The 21,394-nt window shown below is 35.3% G+C and overlaps 1 protein-coding gene across 2 annotated transcripts in view; it reads right to left on the bottom strand.

Annotated features, from left to right (window-relative positions):
- Nucleotides 1-5,833: 5,833 nt before the first annotated feature.
- The window catches only part of Znf33b (zinc finger protein 33B), a 38,454-nt gene continuing 22,893 nt past the window's right edge, over nucleotides 5,834-21,394 (bottom strand). For both annotated transcript variants that reach the window (XM_015498962.2, XM_048807563.1), the window contains exon 5: nucleotides 5,834-9,141. In XM_015498962.2, coding sequence (XP_015354448.2) covers nucleotides 7,076-9,141 — 2,066 coding nt within the window. In that variant the 3' untranslated portion in view covers nucleotides 5,834-7,075. The remainder of the gene's footprint in view (nucleotides 9,142-21,394) is intronic.

Raw genomic sequence — 21,394 nt, 5'->3', positions numbered from 1 at the left:
CTGCAAATAGTGATAATTTAAGTTCTTCTTTTCCTATTTTGATGCCTTTAATTTCTTTCGTCTGTCTAATTGCTCTGGCCAGCGTTTCGAGAACTATGTTGAACAGAAGTGGAGAGAGAGGGCATCCCTGTCTTGTTCCAGATTTTAGAGGGATAACAGGAACTTACCTCGACGTTGTAAAAGCTATCTATGCTAAGCCTCAGGCTAGCATCATTCTGAATGGAGAAAAATTGAAGGCATTCCCTCTAAAAATCTGCAAGACCGCCGGCAATCAGTGATTCTACTCAAGTAAGCTTTGCAATATGGAACCAGTTAGTTAGCAAAGAACAGTTAAATCCTAACTAGATGGTCTCATTCTTGGATTTGGTATTCTGCTTATGATGCAAACTGTTTTAATTGCTTCAAATTCATTCTGTTGGCAAGGGGGTTCTGATCCTGAAGTTTTGGAATGGTTGAACACATGACCCAGACAGATAAGATCCAATGGAGTTTATTAGTTACACATACTCTTAAACCAGCCTGAGGAAGATACAACATGCCATGAAGATACACACAAGGGTCCCACTTTGGAGCAGAATAAAGAAGGAGTATAAAATAAAGTATTTTCTTTGTAATGTCAAAGGGTACACTGGCCCTTAGCTGCTGTGGGATATCATGGGTTTGTATGAATAACTGTGGGTTGGCAAGGAAGTAAAATTGCTACTGAGGGATTAACAGAAACTGGGCCCCTTGATAAAAACAGTTGTCTGGCTATGGGATGTTACTGTGAGGGCAGAGTAAGGAGGGAAACTTATGACTTGGCTATTCAAGGTTATCTCAGATTCAGATGTCAAAATGAACTGATAACATTGGGCCATAATTTCAGGCCAGCTAATACAATTTAAATATGGTGACTGTAGTTTCAGTGTCTAAACAGACTGACAAAAGACTTAATATAAAAAAGATGCTCTGAAGGGAGGTGTGGAACTTAAAATACTTCTCAAAATATAATTCTCAAAAAACCATAAGGCTTAGAAAAACAAAGGGGTATAATCGGAAATAGGCTTAGTGGTTGTCAACCTGAGAATTCTGAGACTGTGTTCCCTTACTCATGCCTCTCACCACACTACAGGGAAAAACTAGCAATGTTTGTTTTTATATTGCAAAATATGTAAGCATCTTTATATAGATTCCATCTATATTATATTGCTATACATAAGCAGATTTGCTTGGTTATTTATTTATTTAAGACACATCATTTTTTAGAGCAGTTTTAGGATGCTAGAAACATTGAGCAAAAAATAGAGAAATCCCATATAATCCTTCATCCCTCCCCACAGCTGCAACTATTATTAACATCTGCATAAGTATAGTATATTTGTTACAATTGATGAGCCCATACTGATACTACATTTTAGGGTGAGAAAAGATGTTAGCTAATATAACTATTAATTAACATCCATGACTTACATTTGGTTAATTCTCTGTGGATTAGGTTCTATAGGTTTTGATAAATGTAAACTGATGTATAACCACCGTTGTAAGTATCCTACAGAATATTTTCACAGCCCTAAAAATACACCTCTCCGTCTACTCATCCCTCCTTCAAAATCTCTGTATCTTTTTTTTCCTTTACCTATCTATTTCTATTCACCACACCTTTCAGAAGGATGCTGAAAAACAGTAGCGAGAGTGGGCATCCTTACCTTGTTCCTGATCTTAACCAGAAAGCACCTATATTTAAGACATTAAATATAAGGTTAGCTGTAGGGCCCTTTGAAGTAATTATTTACCACACTGATGAAGTTTCTTCTATTCCTAGTTTACTGAGATGTTTTAACATGAATGGATATTGGATTTTATGAGATGCTTTTTCTCCAACTATTGATTATGATCACAGTTCATCTTTGGCCCACTGATATAAGTTACATTGATCACTGAATGTTGAACCTGCCTCATTGGTCATGGTATACAATTCTTTTTATATATTGTTGAATTTGATTAATCAATATTTTGATGAGAACTTCTGCATCTACATTTGTGACCAATATTGGTCTGTAGTTCCCCTTTCCTTTCATATATGGTTTGGCTATTAGTGTAATGCTGGCCACATGTATTGGGTTAGGAAACATCCCATCTGTTGTTAAATGCTGTAAAAAGCTGTTAAGATTGGTAGCATTTCTACCTTACATGTTTGGTATACTTTACCATTGGACCCATCCAGTCTTAGTACTGTCAGTGCCGAGAGGTTGTTAAGTATTGATTCACTTTCTTCAATATGCTTAATTTTTAAATGTATCCTTTCACAAAGTTTATCCCTTCATGAATTTGTTAGAATACAACTTTTTAAAGGAATTGGTCCATTTCAGCTAGGTTATTCAATTTATGGGCAGAGCTGACCATGATATTCCTTTATAATCCTCTGAATGTCCATGGGATGGCCTCTCTTTCGATTTCAGATATTAGCAATTGGCCTCTTCTCTTTAAAATTAGTTAACTAGGCTAGAAATTTATCAAGTGATTTGATGTTTTTCAAAGAATCATTTCTTGGTTTTATTGCTTTTCTTTCAATGTTACTTTTCTTTCCCGTTATACTGGATTTAATTTGTTCTTTTTCTAGTTTCAGAAGACAGAAGACTAGTTTATGTGATTTGATAACCACTTACCATCTAATCCTTTATTGTATTTTTGGTCATTGCATCCTGTATTTTTTCCAAAAATTACAAGAAAAACACGTATCATGAATGCTCCAAATATATTCACTGATGGGTCAAATAATGGTACAGCAGCAATAGTTACACCTGATCAAACTTTTACATTTTTAGTACCCAAACAATCAGCTCAAAAGGTAGAACTTAATGCAGTATTTAACAAGCTTTTGTGATATTTAAAGATTCTGTATTTAATTTATTTTCCGATAGTCAGTATATAGTTAATGCTATAGTATTCCTTGAAGGTGCTGGTAGGATTTGCCCTTCCTCTACTGTTTTCTCTTTGCTTTCCACTATACAAAGTCTAATCTGGGACAGAAAAGATCCATTCTTTATAGGACATATCAGGGCACATACAGGATTGCCTGGAGCCCTTAGTTTGGGCAATGATTTAGCAGATAAAACTATACATGATATACATATTTTCTCTACACTAGAAGAAGCTACAAATTTTCATAAAAAGTTCCATGTCAATGCTAATACTTTACAAAAGCATTTTAAAATAACTAAGAAACAAGCTAGACAAATAATAAAACAATGTCAAAATTGTGTGACCTTTTTACCACAAGTTAATTCTAGAGGAGTCAATCCTAGAGGACTGATACCTAACCATATTTGGCAGATGGACGTCACACACTTGCCAGAATTTGGAAAATTAAAATATTTGCATGTTACAGTTGATACTTCTTCTGGATTTTTGATGGGCTCCCTTCATGCCGGAGAAAAAACTAAAGATGTTATAGCTCATTGCTTACAAAATTTTGCCACTGTGGGTGTTCCAAAACAGTTAAAAACAGATAATGCCCCTGGTTATACTTCTACCTCTTTTAAACAATTTTGCTCAACATTTGGCATTACTCATATAACAGGAATCCCATACAATCCACAGGGACAAGGCATAGTTGAAAGAGCTCATCAAACTATTAAAATGTACTTATTAAAGCAAAAAGAAGGAATTGGGAAGGGGTATATATTCCCCAAAGATAAACTTAAAATAACCCTTTTTACTCTAAACTTTTTAAATTTGGATTCATCAGGACTTAGTGCTGCGGAAAGGCATATGTGTCCAAAAAATGTACATAAGCCCAAGGTACTTTGGAAGGATATTCTAACAGGACAATGGAAAGGTCCTGACCCAGTAATTGTCTGGAGTCGGGGGTCTGTTTGTGTGTTTCCACAGGGAGAACAGCAGCCGATTTGGATTCCAGAGAGATTAACCAAGGTCCTGACCCAGTGATTGTCTGGAGTCGGGGGTCTGTTTATGTGTTTCCACAGGGAGAACAGCAGCCGATTTGGATTCCAGAGGATTCCAGAAAAGCGATTTCTACAGACCAAAAAGAAGATGATTTGGCTCAAATCCATAACAGCTTATATCCAGAACTCCAGTTTGGCTATCCTTACATCTGCAACAGAACCAGGATGCTTTTTTCAATATCTATTTTATTATTGCCCTTTCCCACATCATGAAGTTCTATTTTGTTTTTTGAGCTCATACAGACCTAGGTTAATGTTTTGCTGATCAGTTCTATTTTTTGACTATAGAGTTTTTAAACATTGCAATGGAGATTTCACCTGTAAAAAGTTATAAGGCCTTTACTATTATGTTATGTGTTGTATGTATTATATTATGTGTGCACACTTGTGTTTTGTGTTGTATGTTTGTATGTACGTATGTCCATATATCATACATGATGAGCGCTCATGAAAAAATGGATCCAAAATTTTTTTTTATTCATGTGATTTAAATGGTTTAATTTAAATTGGGTAAACAGCTGTTGAGGATTGTTTAATATGTGAACAAAAAAGGAGGTTAACAGATCTGTTTACTTTCACCTTTCCTTTTCATTATATTTAATAATTCTGTTCAAGATAATGTAAATTGTTCAGAAAATTGTTTTCTTTTAGTGCCTTCTGGAATGTTACATAATTTTTTCTTTAGCCATTATTGCCAGAATTCCTATCTTCATCCCAGTGCCGGTGAAGACAAAGATAAAACCAATCTACAGCTTCTGCAATAGCTATCACTGAACTACTTGCAGAACTTTCCTGGATTATGTATCACTTGTATGCATTGTGAACTCACTTGTATGCATTGTGAACCATCTGTTGGTGCAGCGACTTGTGGTAGTGTTGGGGTATTTTTGCTGATGGTGTCATCAGTGGTATAATTTTTCCAAAAGGAGCCATCAATTGGCTTGGTGTATCCTCCTCCCTTCTGCTTGTGATGGTCGTTCAGCTAAAATTTGGGGGCCAACAGAGGTGAGGCAAAGAACCTCACCCCACCCCCTCCAGCTGGTACAAAGACCTATCCACAGGTGTGGCTGTATGCTGGACCGGTAGTCAATGACGGGTAAGATCCAATTGCAATGGTACCAACCTAAGACAGGAGGCTGACACCTTGAGGTCAGCTCATCCGATGACGGGTAAGGACCATATGTAGTATTGGACAACCTAAGGCAGGCACAGTCCCTAAGCCACATGCTTGTTGTTTAAACAGAGAGGGGGAGATGTTGAGAGCCACAGCCGACAGGGCCCCAGCAAACTTCCAGCTGCCAGCTGATGATTGGCTCACAGCGGCCCCAGCAAACTTCCAGCTGCCAGCTGATTGGCTCCTCTACGGTGATGCTCATTGGGCTGTTTCCCTGCCCTTTCAGACCATGGAGCTGCTCATTGGGGGACTTTTTTTGGCTCCGCCCACGAGACCCAGCCAATCGGCCTCAAGAGCAGGAGGAGTGGGGGGGTTGAGAGGCTTGTGGGAAGCCGGTGGTGGCAGTTGGGCTCTGAGGGAATTCCTGAAGACCTCGTGTGGTGTGGCATGTGTGTTCTAAAAATAAAGTTCGTTTCTGCTTGATAAGTGGCTCCTGAATTGTACCCAGCCAGACTGCGGCAATGTGTACTTTAGGATTATTAGACTGTAATATAACTTTTATATTATAATAAGTAATATATGACCTTTACATTGCCAATAAAAAACCCCACTCTAGCTCCATTCAGGCCCTGTTCCAGCTGCAACCCTCCTCTTCATACTGTCAGAAGTCTCTGAAGGCACAGATTCCTACCTGTATATATCAGATTTCTGAATCTACATCCCAACAAGCCCTGAGTGGCATCTAGTGTACATGTGTGGGCCTCTTTTATGGCCCCTATCTTGCTGGGCAGCTGTTTACAGAAGGTTTGGACAAGAGTTTACATACTTATACCAGGGCACTCCATGGCATGGGATGAAATTTAGGCGAGAAAAGAAAGGGAATGATATGGAGTAGGGCCTAGAGCTCTTCATGCATGGAATTGTTTGTTAACACTTTATTTTGATCTGTAGTTTTTGAATGGTTAGACATTAGCTATGTGGGCATTCATTTAAACTGTTATTCTGGTTTTATAAACATTGAACATGGACCTGATGTAACAAGCACTAAGGAAAGGATACCTACTTCCTTTTCAAAATTACATTAAGTTCCATTATGCATATGAAACACATACATACCTTATATACCTTAACACTTAGACACATATTAAGTCTATAAACTTTAGGAACACTTCTCACATGTGTTTAACCCTGTTGCCCAGATTACTCAATGATCTATACTTTCAAAAGATTAATATTCAATGGTTGCAGAAGGAGAGTATTTTTAACAAGAGGAAAATTCTTGAGATTAAATCCTGATGCCTAATCCTGCATAATCCTGATGCCATACAGACCCCAGATTCCTTTTCAGTTTTGTAACCTAACGTTAAATCTTAATAGAACTACATAGAAAACACAGGGTACATGTAAAAACTGGCAAAATCTGAATAAAGTCTATATATGATTAGCATACCAATCTCTTGTATTATAGAACATACAGTGGTTATATAACATATCATCATTACAGTAAGGCTGATTAAAAGCACAAAGGAATTCTCTCTATACTCTTACTGAATCTTCTTGTGAATATACATTTTTTTTAGTACTTAAAATATGCTTTTTAAAGTTTTATATTCTGCAACATATAGGCATAAATTACTTTTCTAAAGACAATTAAGGTATCAAACTCAAAATACAACTTGTAGTACTATGTTACTTCTAAGTAAAATTTCATTTTATTTTTCAGATTCATAAATTTCTCAATATAAATTCTGACATAATTTAGTTTGTATTTTACCTAAAAATTTTTCAAAATTCAAAAGAATCTATGAGTTTTTGTATAAGCATTACCTTAGGATGTCATTTCTTAACAAAGGCCATCCTAAATTTGTTGAGTTTATCCTCCATCATTACTCTGGAATAAAGTAAAGCCAATTTGTGGATAAAGGTTACTATAATTTAGGATGTCAACAGAGCTTTCTGCAGTTTTGATATTTTGTACTGTCAACTGATTTGTGGCTAAATATTTCAAATATTTATTTTATCTCATAAGATTTTTCTCCTCTGTGTGTGTCCTCTGATGTACAATGAGGTTTGACTTTTGAGAGAAGGTTTTCCCACATACCTTACATTCATAGGGCTTCTCCCCAGTATGTGATCTCTGATGTTTAGCAAGGTCTGATTTACGATAAAATATTTTTCCACATTCATTACACTGACAAGATTTCTCCCCTGTATGAGCCCTGTGATGTACTGTAAGGGATGATTTGTGACTAAAGGATTTCCCACATTCATTACATTCATAGGGCTTCTCTCCTGTGTGTTTTCTTTGATGTAAAATAAGTCCTGACTTCACGCAGAAAGACTTCCCACATTCATTACATTTATAGGGCTTTTCTTCTGTATGGGTTCTCTGGTGTACAATTAGAGCTGACTTATGGCAGAAAGCTTTCCCACATGCAGTACATTTATAGGGCTTCTCCCCTAAGTGAATTCTCTGATGCTGAGTGAGCTGTGACTTCTGGCAAAACGTTTTTCCACATTCACTGCATTCATAGGGTTTCTCCCCTGTATGTGTTCTATTATGTTTAGTTAGGTATGATTTATTGTAAAAAATTTTCCCACATTCATGACATTCATACGGTTTCTCTCCCGTATGTATTCTATAATGTTGAGAAAGGGTTGACTTATGGCTGAAGAATTTGCCACATTCAGGACATGCAAAGGGTTTCTCTCCTGTGTGAGTTCTCTGATGTACTGTGAGGTCTGACTTTAAGCAGAAGTTTTTCCCACATTCATAACATTCAAAAGGTTTCAATCCTGTATGAATTATCTGATGCCTGGTAAGTACTGATTTATGATAGAAAGTTTTCCCACAAGCATTACATGCATAGGGTTTATCCCCTATATGCGTTCTCTGATGTTGAGTAAGATGTGACTTTTGACAAAAGGATTTCCCACATTCCAGGCATTCAAAGGGTTTCTCGCCTGTGTGAGTTCTTTGATGTACTATAAGATGTGAATTCATACAAAAGGACTTCCCACATTCATAACATTCATAAGGTTTCAGCCCCGTATGTGTTCTCTGATGTTTCGTGAGGTCTGACTTCTGGTAAAAAGTCTTCCCACATGCAGTACACTGATAGGGTTTTTCCCCTGTATGCGTTCTCTGGTGTAGTGTGAGGGCCGATTTGTGACTAAAGGCTTTCCCACATTCATTGCATTCATAGGGTTTCTCTCCAGTGTGAGATCTCTGATGTTTAGTGAGGTTTGATTTTTCCCAGAAAGTTTTTCCACATTCATTACACTGAAAGTGTTTGTCTCCTGTATGTACCCTCCGATGTCGAGTGAGGTGTGACTTCTCCCAAAATGCTTTCCCACATTCATTACATTCAAAGTCTTTCTCTCCTTTATCAGTTTTCTGAAGTTGTGAGAGACATAATTTCCTCCTGAAGTTATTCCCATTTTGATTATATTCATCACAGTGTTTTACAGGTAGCCCATCATATTTGAAAGAGGTTAGCTTCCTACAGGATTTCTCATAATCACTAAATCCATAGTGATTCTCCTTTGAAGTAGATATGTGAGGGAACAAGAGAGATGAATTACCACAAAAAATTCTCCCATATTCACTATATTCACAGTAATTCTCTTCCATGTTCTCTCTCTTGTATGTGTTGAATATTGTCTTTTCAAGGAAGGTTTCCTGATATATATTATACTCAGAAGTTTGCTCTAAGGTTTGAATCTTCTCTCCCTTGTAATGGCTGAAAGTACTCCTATTTCTAAAAAATTCAATTTTCTCTCTAGTATGAGTTTTCTCATGTTTAATTTTGAGTAGCAATTTCCCACAGGCATTAAGTTCATCAGGCTTTTTTCTTAAGTACTTTTTCCTACTAATAATCAATTTGGAAATATTGTTGAAACTTCTTCCTTCTGAGTCACACTGACAGAGTACTTTCTTGGAAGGAAAAGAATCTATGTCCAAGTCAAATGGCCTTCCTATTATATTACCTTGTTCCTTCATCAACATTTTGTTACTGATGAATACAACTTTCCACAAATCTTCTTGGCTCTGCTCCTTCAGATAATCAGCTTTCCAAAGTTCTAGAAATAAGGAAAATTAATCTTACTTACCACTTAAATTCTAATAATACATTTTTGATGGAACAAGACCTCAAGATCTCTATATAAATGTTTTATGTTAATGCTGATTGTGGATTTTTTCCCTGTTTCCAGGGATTGATAGAACTGCAATGCATTTTTTCTTCTATTACATGGCTTTGTGGTGAAAAAAGTAAACAAAAGTTCTGGTAAAGCAGAAGAAGGGAAAAGAATCTGGCTATTTGAATACATACATTTGGTTTCCAATGTATGAATAATAATCTGAATCTCTGCATGCATTCTCTAAAACACATATATGACACAAGGAGAGCCAACAGCATGATTTACCTATATCATAGCTATAACAGCATGATTTTAGCATAACTAGGAGACAGAAAATGCTAGTTCCTTCAACTCACCACGAAGAAAGGAAATAAAATTTCAAAAACAGAATAATTGAGAGCCCACATATATGAAGAAAATCACAAGTAAAGATGGACAGAGAACCCAGAAGTGATGAATCATAATTACTCCCAGAAAGGTAAAGTTCTTCTGTGAGTGGGAAAATAATAAGAAAATGTCTGAGTCCAGGTGGATCAGAGCTTCAACTACTAGGAAATCCAAGAGAATGAACATGGAGTGGATAAAAAGTAAAGAGGCAAGGGTTTATTAAAGTCAAGAATAAAACTTTATGAAGGACAAAGTGATTAGAGAAATTACCACTCAAATTACAAGAAACCTGTTATGGACTAAATTATGGTGACCTACAATGTAACTGGTTATCTTTACTTCCTTAAAGATAGGACCTTTAAGGAAGTAATCAAGGTTATATGAATGAGGTCATAAAGATGGTGCCCTAACCTGATGGTGCTGGTGACCAAGACAAGGAAAGCCTTCAGTGCACATGCACTCTCTTTCTCTGTCTCTCTCACACACTCCATCTACCACACAGAGAAAAGCGTACAAGAAGACACACCAAGATGATGACATCTGTGCACCAAGGAAAGGTAACTCCTCAGAAAGCAATTCTGATGGCACCTTCATATTGGGGAACCCTCTACAGTTGTGAGAAAATAAAAATAGATTAAGATACCTAATCTGTGGTATAATCAAATAATAACCCAAGAAGATTAATGCAGACACCAAGGAAAAAAAAGATTGAAATTTTAATAAATAATATTGAAAAAGAGCTTGAATGGAGAGGAAAAAGAGAAGTATTATCAAAATAAGTCTAAAGAAAGAAAACTGGATCAAAAAAATAGGCCAGGATGAATAAGATAGTTTGCAACTAAATATATACATAGGAGTCTCTAAAGAGGAAAAAACACAATACACCAAATATTTGAAATTTTCAATCTAAGAAAACTTCCTAGAAATAAGACTTGATCCACATTCTCAAAAAAAACTTTTTGTGATAATTCCTCACATATCTACCTCAGAGGCGAATCACAGTAGATTTAAGTATTTATGAGAAATCCTGTGGGATGCTAACCTCTTTCTAACATAAATGGGCTACTGGTAAATACTGTGGACATAACAAATGTGGGAATAATATTGGGAGGAAGTTATGTCTCTTATAACTTCAGAAAAAGGAGAAAAACACTTTGAAATGTAATGAATATGGGAAAGTTTTTTGGGGAGAGGTCTCACCTTGCTTAACATCAAGAGGGTACACACTGGAGATAAATGCTTTTAGTATAATGAATGTGGAAAAACTTTCTGGGAAAAATCATTCATTGATTCATATATTTTTTCATATATTTGTTTTAATTGGGCTACTTATTTTTATTTTTTGTTTTCATTTGTTACAACACCAACATCCTTCACATTTCTGAGTGTTTACTTGAATGACAAGCCTGGATCAAGAAAATGGAAATTCAACAGTAAGAAAAACAGGCAAAATCTCTGTTTTTATTATACCTTCATTCCATGCAGAATGAAAGATGAACAATATATGTAAATAGTATATTATATTCTTGAACTGCAACTTGATGTCTGACAGACTTGATGGAAGGATAAATTTAATCTACCTTCTCTTCCTTCTTGGTTGAACAGGGAAAACTATGTTTTAACAGAAATCTTAAGGTAGTTTTATGTTTTCACTATAATTCAAAAAGTATCTATGATAGATTAACAATGACATAGTTTTTAAAAAATGCAATGTTCTTCATAGTTTGATGCAAAAGTTATCCCAAATATAAAGTATAAAACTAAATCAAAAGGAATTTATTTATGTGACTGGGTTATGAGAGACTTACCCTAATAAGTGCATTAATCCCCTGACAGGGATTAATTGGGTGGTAACTGTAGTCACGTAGGGTGTAGCTGGTGGAAGTAGGTCATGGGGGGTATGTGTCTTTGGGGTACATGTTTTGTCTTTGATGAGAGAACTCACTTTCTACTCTCTGGTGGCCATGTTCTGAGTTGCCTTCCTCCTCCATGCCCTTCCACAATAATGTTCTGCTTTACCTCGTGGCCCAGAGCAATGAAGTTAACCATTTATGAACTGAGAACTCTATAATCGTGAGCCCCAAATAAACTTTTTCTCTAAAATTGTTCTTGTCAGGTCTTTTGGTCACAGCAGCAAAAAGGCTCAATAAAACACTATTCAACTATTCAAGATAATAAATTGTTTTCCAAATTGTTTTTCCAAAGTGGTTGAGCTACAACATTATATAAGAATTCCCACTACTACATATTATCAACAACAGTACAAAGTAGTAGTTAACTCTGATCTTATGATATTTCTCTATTAAAAATGCAATTTCACATCTTTTAGTGTTTTTATATCCATTTGTATATACACTTGTGAAAAATGTTTGTTCACCCCTTTTAATCAGTTTTTGTTTTAATTGGGCTATTTATTTTTATTTTTTGTTTTCATTTGTTACAACACCAACATCCTTCACATTTCTGAGTGTTTACTTCATGACAAGCCTGGATCAAGAAAAGGGAAATTCAACAGTAAGAAAAACAGGCAATCTCTGTTTTTATTGTACCTGCATTCCATGTGGAATGAGAGATGAACAATACATGTAAATAATACATTATATTCTTTAACTGTAATTCTGAAAACTCTCCTATCCTTTCCTAGTTGTAGTGTCAGATCTACCCGAGAATCAAATTCTAAATATAAGATGGTCCTCTTCTCGGCTGTCCCTGAACCAAACCAACAATGAATCAGTAAACTTGAAAGTGGAACAATTGAGAATAAATAGTCAAAAGAATAAAGACAAATAAGAATGAAGATAGTCTCAAAAAATTGAGGAATCTCATTAACTCCCCCAATATATTCATAATGGAAGTATCAGGAGTGAGGAAAAACTAAGCAGCAGAAAAAATATTCAAAGAAATGAAAGCCCCAAAACACACAAATCTGTTCACAAAGAAAAAATACTGTAGACATCAAGAATTATACACCTCATCACATACAAAGAATAAGAGTAACAACAGACTTTTCATCAGAGACAGTAGAGACCAGAAGAAGTAGGATGACAAACTCAAGTTTCCATTGTTAGTACATCAGCCATAAAAGACATACAAGTTTTTTAGGCTGAAAATAAGTGATTCCAAACACTCGTTCAAATGCATAAAATTTGTGGGTAAAGGCAATTAGGTAATTGCAAAAGAGAATAAAAAGGCAAAATTATTTTCCTTTCTTTTCCCAAACAATTTGACAAGCAAAAGTACAAATTCCATCTGTACATAACTGTATTACTGGGACTGCCTGTAGCATACAGAAATATATCTTTAACAAGAAAGCAAAGTGAGACAAAGGAACAAATCTATATTGGGGTAAGGAAATGACAACAGTTAATAAAAGAAATGAGGTAGAAGTAATGAATAATATAACAACTACAAATATATACTTGCTACCTTTTTCTGTCTCATCTTCTTCAAAAGACAATATATTATATAAAGTAACAATTATAACAACACATTGTTATGCTTAGGCTGATTCATAGTTGGGTAGGGAGAGGGAGTATGGGAGGAATAGATGAACTCTAGATAGGGCAGAAGGGTTGGAGGGGAAGGGAGTGGGGCATAGGGTTAGAAATGATGGTGGAATGTGATGGTCATTATTATCCAAAGTACATGAATGAAGATAGGAATTGGTATGAAATATACTTTGTATAAAACCAGAAATATGAAAAATTTTGCTCTATATGTGTAATAAGAATTGTAATACATTCATATATAAATTTAAAAAATAAAAAATAAAGTAAATTAATGTATACAGCAAAAAAAATATACAAAATACAAAAGTGATATGTACTTTAAAAATGAGACAAAAATGGAGAAAGAGAACAGGGCTATATGAATAACCTGTCCATATTTGATTGGAGTTAATAAAGTATAAATCTAAAATAGATTATAAGACTCACTATGTAAGTCCTAAAGGAACTTACCAGGAAAATAAAATGAAATGATCATTGGAAGAATTAAAACGTTAAATAAATTCATTTCATGCAAAAGGCAGAAATAAAACAGAGTGATTCAAAAGTTGTAAGATAGAAAACAAAAAGTAAAATGGTAGCTGTAAATTCAACTGTACAAAACATTTTGTACATTCTAAGTCATCCCTCAGAATCCCTAAGAATTCAGATACAAAAATTTGTGCATGCTCATGTCCCTTATATAAAAGGGCTTAGTATTTATATATAATAGACATCCTCCCATATGCTTTAAAACATTACTAAACTGCATATAGTATATAATCAGTGAAAATGCTATGTAAATAGTCACCAATTTGTACTGTTCAGGGGATAATGAAAAGGAAAAGTTTATACATATTCAGTACAGACATGATTTTTCCCCTACTTTTGACTGATGGTTTGTTAAACTCATGGATGCAGAATTCACTGATATAGAGGACCAAATGTATATCAATAATAACCAAAAAATAGAAATTGATTTTAAAATTCAATCAAAAGATAGAAATTCTCAGGTTGTAAAAATCCAAATACAAACTGTCAATAAAAGATGTATTTTAGATTCAAAGACATAAAAGGCTGAACATTTTTAAAAGCACATGGCATTTGTAAGGCTGGAGAGGTTAGCTTTGTATCAAATAAAATATGCTGTAAGAGCTGGTAAAGCATCTGGCTAGTATGCATGAGGCCCTGAGTTAGATCACCAGTACCAAAAAAGATAAAAGATAAGGGGGGCAATGTTATAATGATTTTTTTAAGAGTCAGTCAAAAAAAGACATAACAACTCTAAGCATATATGCTGACAATAACAGAACCTCAAGGCCTACATGAAGCAAAAAACAATAGAATTAAAAGGAAAAATATACAAACAAACAGTAGTAAGTGGAGACTTGAACACTCCAATTCCAGTAATGCAAAACTGGGCAAAATATAAACTAGGAAAACAGAAGACACTGTAAATCAACCAGATATAAGAGATATATGCAGAATAAAATGAAATTCAGAGTCCACAAAGATGTTGAAACAACTCAATGATAAAAAATAGCCTTTCCAGGAAATGATGCCAAAACAACTGGATACTTACATGAAAAACAATGAAAACAATTCCCTTCTGCATACACTACACAAAAATGAAAATGGATTACAGGCCTAAATTTAAGAGGTATTTAATTAAAGAATCTTTGTGCCCTTGTATAGACAAAACCATTTCAGATATAGTGTTCAAGTCTCCACTTACTATTGTTTGTATATTTTTCCTTTTAATTCTATTACATTTTGGTAATCAATAACAATAAGACAAAATGGAATAAAAATAAACAAAACAAACACTGCAGAACATAAAGTCAAGGCAGAAATGACAACCTACAAATGGAAGAAATTATTAGCACATTAAGGACTTGCTTTAGTCAGCTTTTTTGCTGCTGTTTACTAAAAGACCTGACAAGAACAATTTTAGAGGAGGAAAAGTTTATTTTAAAAAATCCATTTCTATTTTTTGGTTATTATTGATATACATTTTATAAACTTTTTAACGAACTTTTCGGAGGCTCATGATTTCAGAGGTCTCAGTCTACAGACAGCTAGTTACTACATTCCTCAGAGTTTGAGGTGAGGCAGGACACCATAGGAGAAGAGTGTGGCAGAGGGTAACAGCTCACATGATGATCAAGCAGCAGAGATACTAAACTCAACTGACCAAATATATACCCCAAAGTTATACTCTAATGACACACCTCTTCCAGCCACACCCTACCCACTTTCAGTTACCATTCAGTGAATCCCTATCAGGGGATTAATTCATTGACTGGGTTAAGGCTTTCTCAACCCAATCATTTTAACTCTGAATGTTCTTCATTGTTTCACACATGAGCTTTTCAGGGACACCTCACATTCAAATCATTACAAGACTAAAACACAATAGGTAAAGAACTCTTACAACTCAACAAGAAAAAATAATAATAAAATTATATAATAATTATATAATTTTTTTGTATATTAACCTTGTATCCTTCAATTTCACTATGGCTGATTTATTTAGGGAGTTTGCAAATTCTCTGGACAATGATGCCTCTTGAACAATGATGCCTTCTACTTGGACAATGATGCCTCTGCAAACAATGGGAATTTTATTTCTTCTTTCCCATTTGCATACTTTTCATTTTCTTTTCTCATTGCATTAACTATGACTTCCAGTAAGATACTGAACAAGAGTGGTGAGAAGACATCCTTGCTTTGTTCCTTATCTTTAAATAAGAAAGGTTCCAGTTTTTCAACATTTTGTATATTGCTTGCAATAGGTATTTCATAGATATTTTAAATCAATTAAGTTCCATCTAATTCCTAATTTCTTGAGTTTTAATCATGAATGCTTTTAGATTTTATTAAATGTTTCCTCTGCATCAACTAAGATGATCATGATTTTTCTTCTGTCACCTAATGATGTGATGAATTATAGTAATTAACTTCTGAATGTTAAACTGGCCTTTAGTTCCTGTTAAATCCTATTTGATCAAGATGTGTAAGTCTCTTTATAGTGTTGGATTCTATTTGAACTTTTGCATTTATATTCATGAGAGATACTGGTCTGTTTCTTTTTTCTGTATAATATCTTCAACAGCTGTTGGGATTAGGGAAATAAAAGCTGTAAAGAGTTAAAGAGGCTTCCTCTGAATCTGTTTTCTTGAAAGAAACTGAAAAGAACTGGTACATTCCATCCTTAAATGTTGTATAGGAATCATGGTGAAAACAAATAAAGCTTGATGATGGTTTCTTTTCTTTTTTGTAAAGCTTTCAACTATTGATTCCATTTCTTTAACAGATATAGGCCCATTTAAATGATCCATTTCTCCTGTGTAAGACATAGTAGTTTGTACATTTCAATGAATAACCCATTTCAGGGCTGGGGATGTGGCTCAAGTGGTAGCGCGCTTGCCCAGCATGAGTGAGGCACTGGGTTCAATTCTCAGCACCACATAAAAATGAAATAAAGATATTGTGTCCACCTAAAACTAAAATAAATAAAGATCATCAATGGTAACCCTAAATAGTTTCTCTTCTCTCTTAACAAGAAAGTCAAGTCTGGAACAAGACACAACTAAACCCATTTGGGGAATATCAACAGNATATATATATATATATATATCTCCATTTCACCCAAGTTTTAGGTCAGGAAAAAACAATAATGAACAAAGAATACAACAAAACAATCTGTTTTACAAATGACAATCATTGAAAGGAGTAGGAAAAAACATGCTGACCTAAATAACCTGAAAAATAAGTGAGTCCATAAGACTAAAGGCAAATTTGCATAAAATACTATACTTTAGTTGATAAAACTACACAAGTATTTTCTATATGAGTGTGACTAGTCTGATGTACCATACATTTATAAGGGAAAGAACAATAAGCTAGGTGCAGTAGCACATGCCTGGAATCCCAGAAGCTCAAGAGGCTGAGGCAGAAGGATCATGAGTTCAAAGGCAGCCTCAGCAACTTAGAAAGGCCCTAAACAACTCAGCAAGACCTTGTCTCTAATAAAATACCTAAAAAAGAGCTGGGATATGGCTCAGTGATTGTGTGCCCCTGGATTCAATCCCAGGTACCAAACTAAAGAACAATTAAAGAAAATGGACAGTAGGTAGATAGAGATGTATTTATTACTGTTGTAAGTGCTAATTTACAGATAAATTAAGGTGGGGAAAGAAGTTAGAATCAGTGTGATAAAGGAACTAAGAGTTGGAGAGATAATACAGATGCATGATTAACTTAATATACAAATGGTTAAATACAAAAAATATTAAAAATAAGTATGTTTATGGGAGTTAGTGATATGTATATGTGATTATACGTGTGTGTGTGTGTGTGTGTGTGAGAGAGAGAGAGAGAGAGAGAGAGTGAGTTGAGAGGGTCAACATTCTATTAGCAACAAGCATACCAATGGCCAGATCTTGCACTTCTAATTCCATTTTCTGATAAAAGGGAGCTGGAGTTAATTGCATAAATGGCTGATTTAAAACCAGGGGAAAAAAAATATATACAAGATGAGCCTAGAGTATATTATAATGCCAGAAAGCAAAAAAGTGCTCAAAATATGCACAAATATCTAATGTTTAGGTGTGAGCATAATAACACTACTCCAAAGTGTATAGTATAGAAAGTGGGGGAAAAAATTTTTGTAGTGGAGTAATCTTACAAACACTGTCAGTCAAGTCACTAAACCCGATACTCACTCATAAAACATGGTAATGGTATACATGATTGATATAATGGGACAAAAATGGCACTCTACTACTGTGGCCTTCCTCCCCCAAACCCATAATCCCAGTCTTAGGAAAACCATCAGACAAATTCCAGTAAGTGTAATTTATGTATACCAATAGGACTCCTCCGAACTGTCAAGATAATACAAAACAAGCAAACTCTGGGAAACTACCCCAGCCAAGTGGAGCCTAAAGAGTCATGACAACTAAATATAACATAGTATCCTGGTGGGGATCCTAGAACAGAGAAGGACATTACATGAAGTTAACAAAATCTAAATGAAACTATGACTTTAGTCAATAATTATGTATCAATATTGTTCAATAACTGTCACAAATGTAGCATACTGATATGTTAATAATAGGATAAACTGGCTGCAGGGTACATGGCAAGTCTCTCTACTATCTTCTCAATTTTTCCATAAGCCATGAAATAAAATAAATTTTTAAAATATGCAAAGATATACCAATGCCCAATTTAAAAATATCCAATATCATTAGACATAAGGGAAATGCAAATAAAAACCACAATGAGATATTTAATAACTACTAGAAAAGTATAATAAAAAAGAGAATAATAACAAGTATTGGCAAAGATTTAGGGGAAAAAATCAGGTATTAAGGGCAGGTATATTGCAGGTGCTATGATTAAGAAAAAAAAAAATCCAGAAGTTTCCCAGAAATATGTTAACATACCAGCATTCTACTTCATATGTGAGGGGGAAAAAAAACCTGCAAATATCAATATACTGAGAAATAGACAGATTAAACATGGAACAGTTTAATGGAACAGTGCTATAAAAAATGAGTGAATTACTGATATATGCTACAATATGATTCCATTTATGTACAATAACCAGATTAAGCAAATTCATACAGTGTTTATAGGGCTATGGGAAAGAGAAAAAGAAAGTAACTACTAATGAATACTAACTTTGTTTTAGGGCCAAGGAAAATGTTCTAAATAAATCAATGTAGTAATAGCTGCACAATTCTGTGAATTTTCTAAAAATGATTCAACTATACATGTTAAGTTGGTGAAGTGTACAGTGAGTTCTGCCTCCATAAAACTTAATAATATTGTTCCCTACATTCTTGTTTTATAGTAAGATCTTGTGCAATACTGTTCTTATAGCCAACCAACCACCTGTTTAACCTAACATTAAATTACTGTGTACAGACTATTTACTTTTATGTGAAAAGATAATCTACAAAATTACAACCTATCTTTCCAATCTTCAATTTTTTTTCCCTTTGTGTAATGGACTGTATGGCATTTAGCAAAATTCATGATACAGTAAAACCATCATTTCCCAGGTAGAAAAGAATGCTTTAATTTTTCATGAATCACGGTGTGAATATCCTGTTTTTTACTATGAGCTATTGTTAAAGACTATGAAGTTATATTCTTATTTGGCAAACAATTATAGAAACTTTTTTATTTTTCTGGTGGTGCAGGATTGAACCCAGGGCCTTGTACGTGTGAGGCAAGCAATCTACCAACTAAGCTATATCCCCATCCCATAGAAACATTTATTTGAAGATAATTTTTAGGTTGATATTAGGTGTAAGAAATAAGATGATTCCAAATATTCCTCATCTAATTTTTTCCTAACTTAATATCTTTATTAAATTTCAATATCAGTCAAGAACTGCATTTATTCATTCAATTAGATTTCATAATTTTTACATGCATTAAAGTTGAGTGTAGTTAGTTCAATGAATTTGACCACAATAGAGATTTGTATAAAAACCATAATTGTTTAGTTACAGAACAGTTCCTTCATAAGGATCCCTCATGCTACCCTTTTATAACTACAGCTACCTCCTACCCTACTTGGCTTTGTAAACACCAGAAACCAATAATCTGTTCTCCAACTGTATGCTGTCATTTCAAGAAGGCTATAAAAGATGGAAATGGAGATACACAGTGTAGTCTCAGATACATAGAGCTCATGAGTCCAAGACCAGTCTGCACAACTCACTGAGACCTCCATCTCAAAAACAAACAAACAAACAAACACTGGTGTGGCTCAGTACATGTGGAGCTGCCACAGCTTGCAAGTGGGGGCTAAGGGCAGCAGCTATAGTTAGGGCCCTCTCTGTGAGTCGTGTAGGCCTGAGGCTACACTGCTCCTCCCAGAAGTAATAAAACACCAGCACTGTTTATCATTTTGGTCCTCTGGACCCCAAAACCCAACTTACTACTCTTTCTTGGATACTTTCAGAATACCTAAGGTGGTACAAGTCTCCAAGAGAAGTGAGCCATGATTCTTCTAACCTAATAGGCACATGATGTTCTGAATTTACAGATTATGGTTTTGATGTGAGGTGTCCTCCAAAAGCTCATGTGTAAGTCAATGCAAGAAGGTTTAGAGGTGAAATGATTGGGTTATGAGAACCTTCCCCAATGAAGGAAGGTATGGTGTGGCTAGACAAAGTAGATCATTGGGGATGTGACCTTGGAGTATATGTTGTCCCTTAGAACTCTCTCTGCTTTCTGGTACCATGTCCTTCGTCACTTTCCTTTGCCACACTCTTTTGTTCTACCACACCTTGGTCAAAGCAAAGGAGGACTTATCTATGGACTAAGTCCTCTGAAACAGTGAGCCCCCAAATAAACTTTTCCTCCTCTAAAACTGTTCTTGTCAGGTCTTTTGGTCACAGCAGTGAAAAAGCTAACTAAAGCAAAGGGGCAGTGCCGCTACAAGGTGTTCAGGCAAAGGTGGGAGCCAACATCCACAATTCAAATTGCAGAGCATGAGGACTCAGACATAGGTGGCCCATCTGACTCTCTTTCTCAATCACGGGTATGGTACCCCAGCAATCTACACCAGTCGGGGGTTACAATTCTGCACCACTAACCACACACAGAAAGCCTGCAATCACAGATCTCATACTTGCAGACAGCCACCAGTCTGCCACTTTAAAGGCAGCCCTGTGGAGTAAAGTAAATACACAGAAATCCCCACAGCAGTCAGAGCGACAACATCATATCCTCCTGTACCCAAAAGAAACAGCCAGCAGATGAAACACAGCACATAGAACCCTCCAAGCACTCAGCCTCATGCCCTTATTCCTGGATTAAGGAACAAGAACAGACTGCTGAGAAATCCACAGCAACCATGGAAGTAGCTCCTGTGCCCCAGCATATCTAAGAAGATCCAAAGCTGAAAAGTCACAGACTCTTCTAAAGGTCCCAAGTCCTGATAAAACCCAAACCAGGAAGGCTCAAATAAGGATTTTCTCTTCCTTGGCATGATTGACTATACATAAATAGCTCTAATGTAAATTTTGATTTTATATATACATATATACATATAAAATTCTTCATTTTGATTGGATAGTTGTTACCCTAATATTCGATATTATATCACTGACCCATTTGATCATATTTCTTCTAATTTTTTTTAAAGAGAGAGAGAGACTTTTTTAATATTTATTTTTTAGTTCTCGGCGGACACAACATCTTTGTTTGTATGTGGTGCTGAGGATCGAACCCGGGCCGCAAGCATGCCAGGCGAGCGCGCTACTGCTTGAGCCACATCCCCAGCCCAACGTGTT

The sequence above is a fragment of the Marmota marmota genome, unplaced genomic scaffold, assembly GCF_001458135.2.
Source record: "Marmota marmota marmota unplaced genomic scaffold, marMar, whole genome shotgun sequence".
Lineage (NCBI taxonomy): Eukaryota > Metazoa > Chordata > Mammalia > Rodentia > Sciuridae > Marmota > Marmota marmota.
The sequence above is the reverse complement of the archived record's forward strand: the minus strand, read 5'-3'. Positions and strand labels throughout refer to the sequence as shown.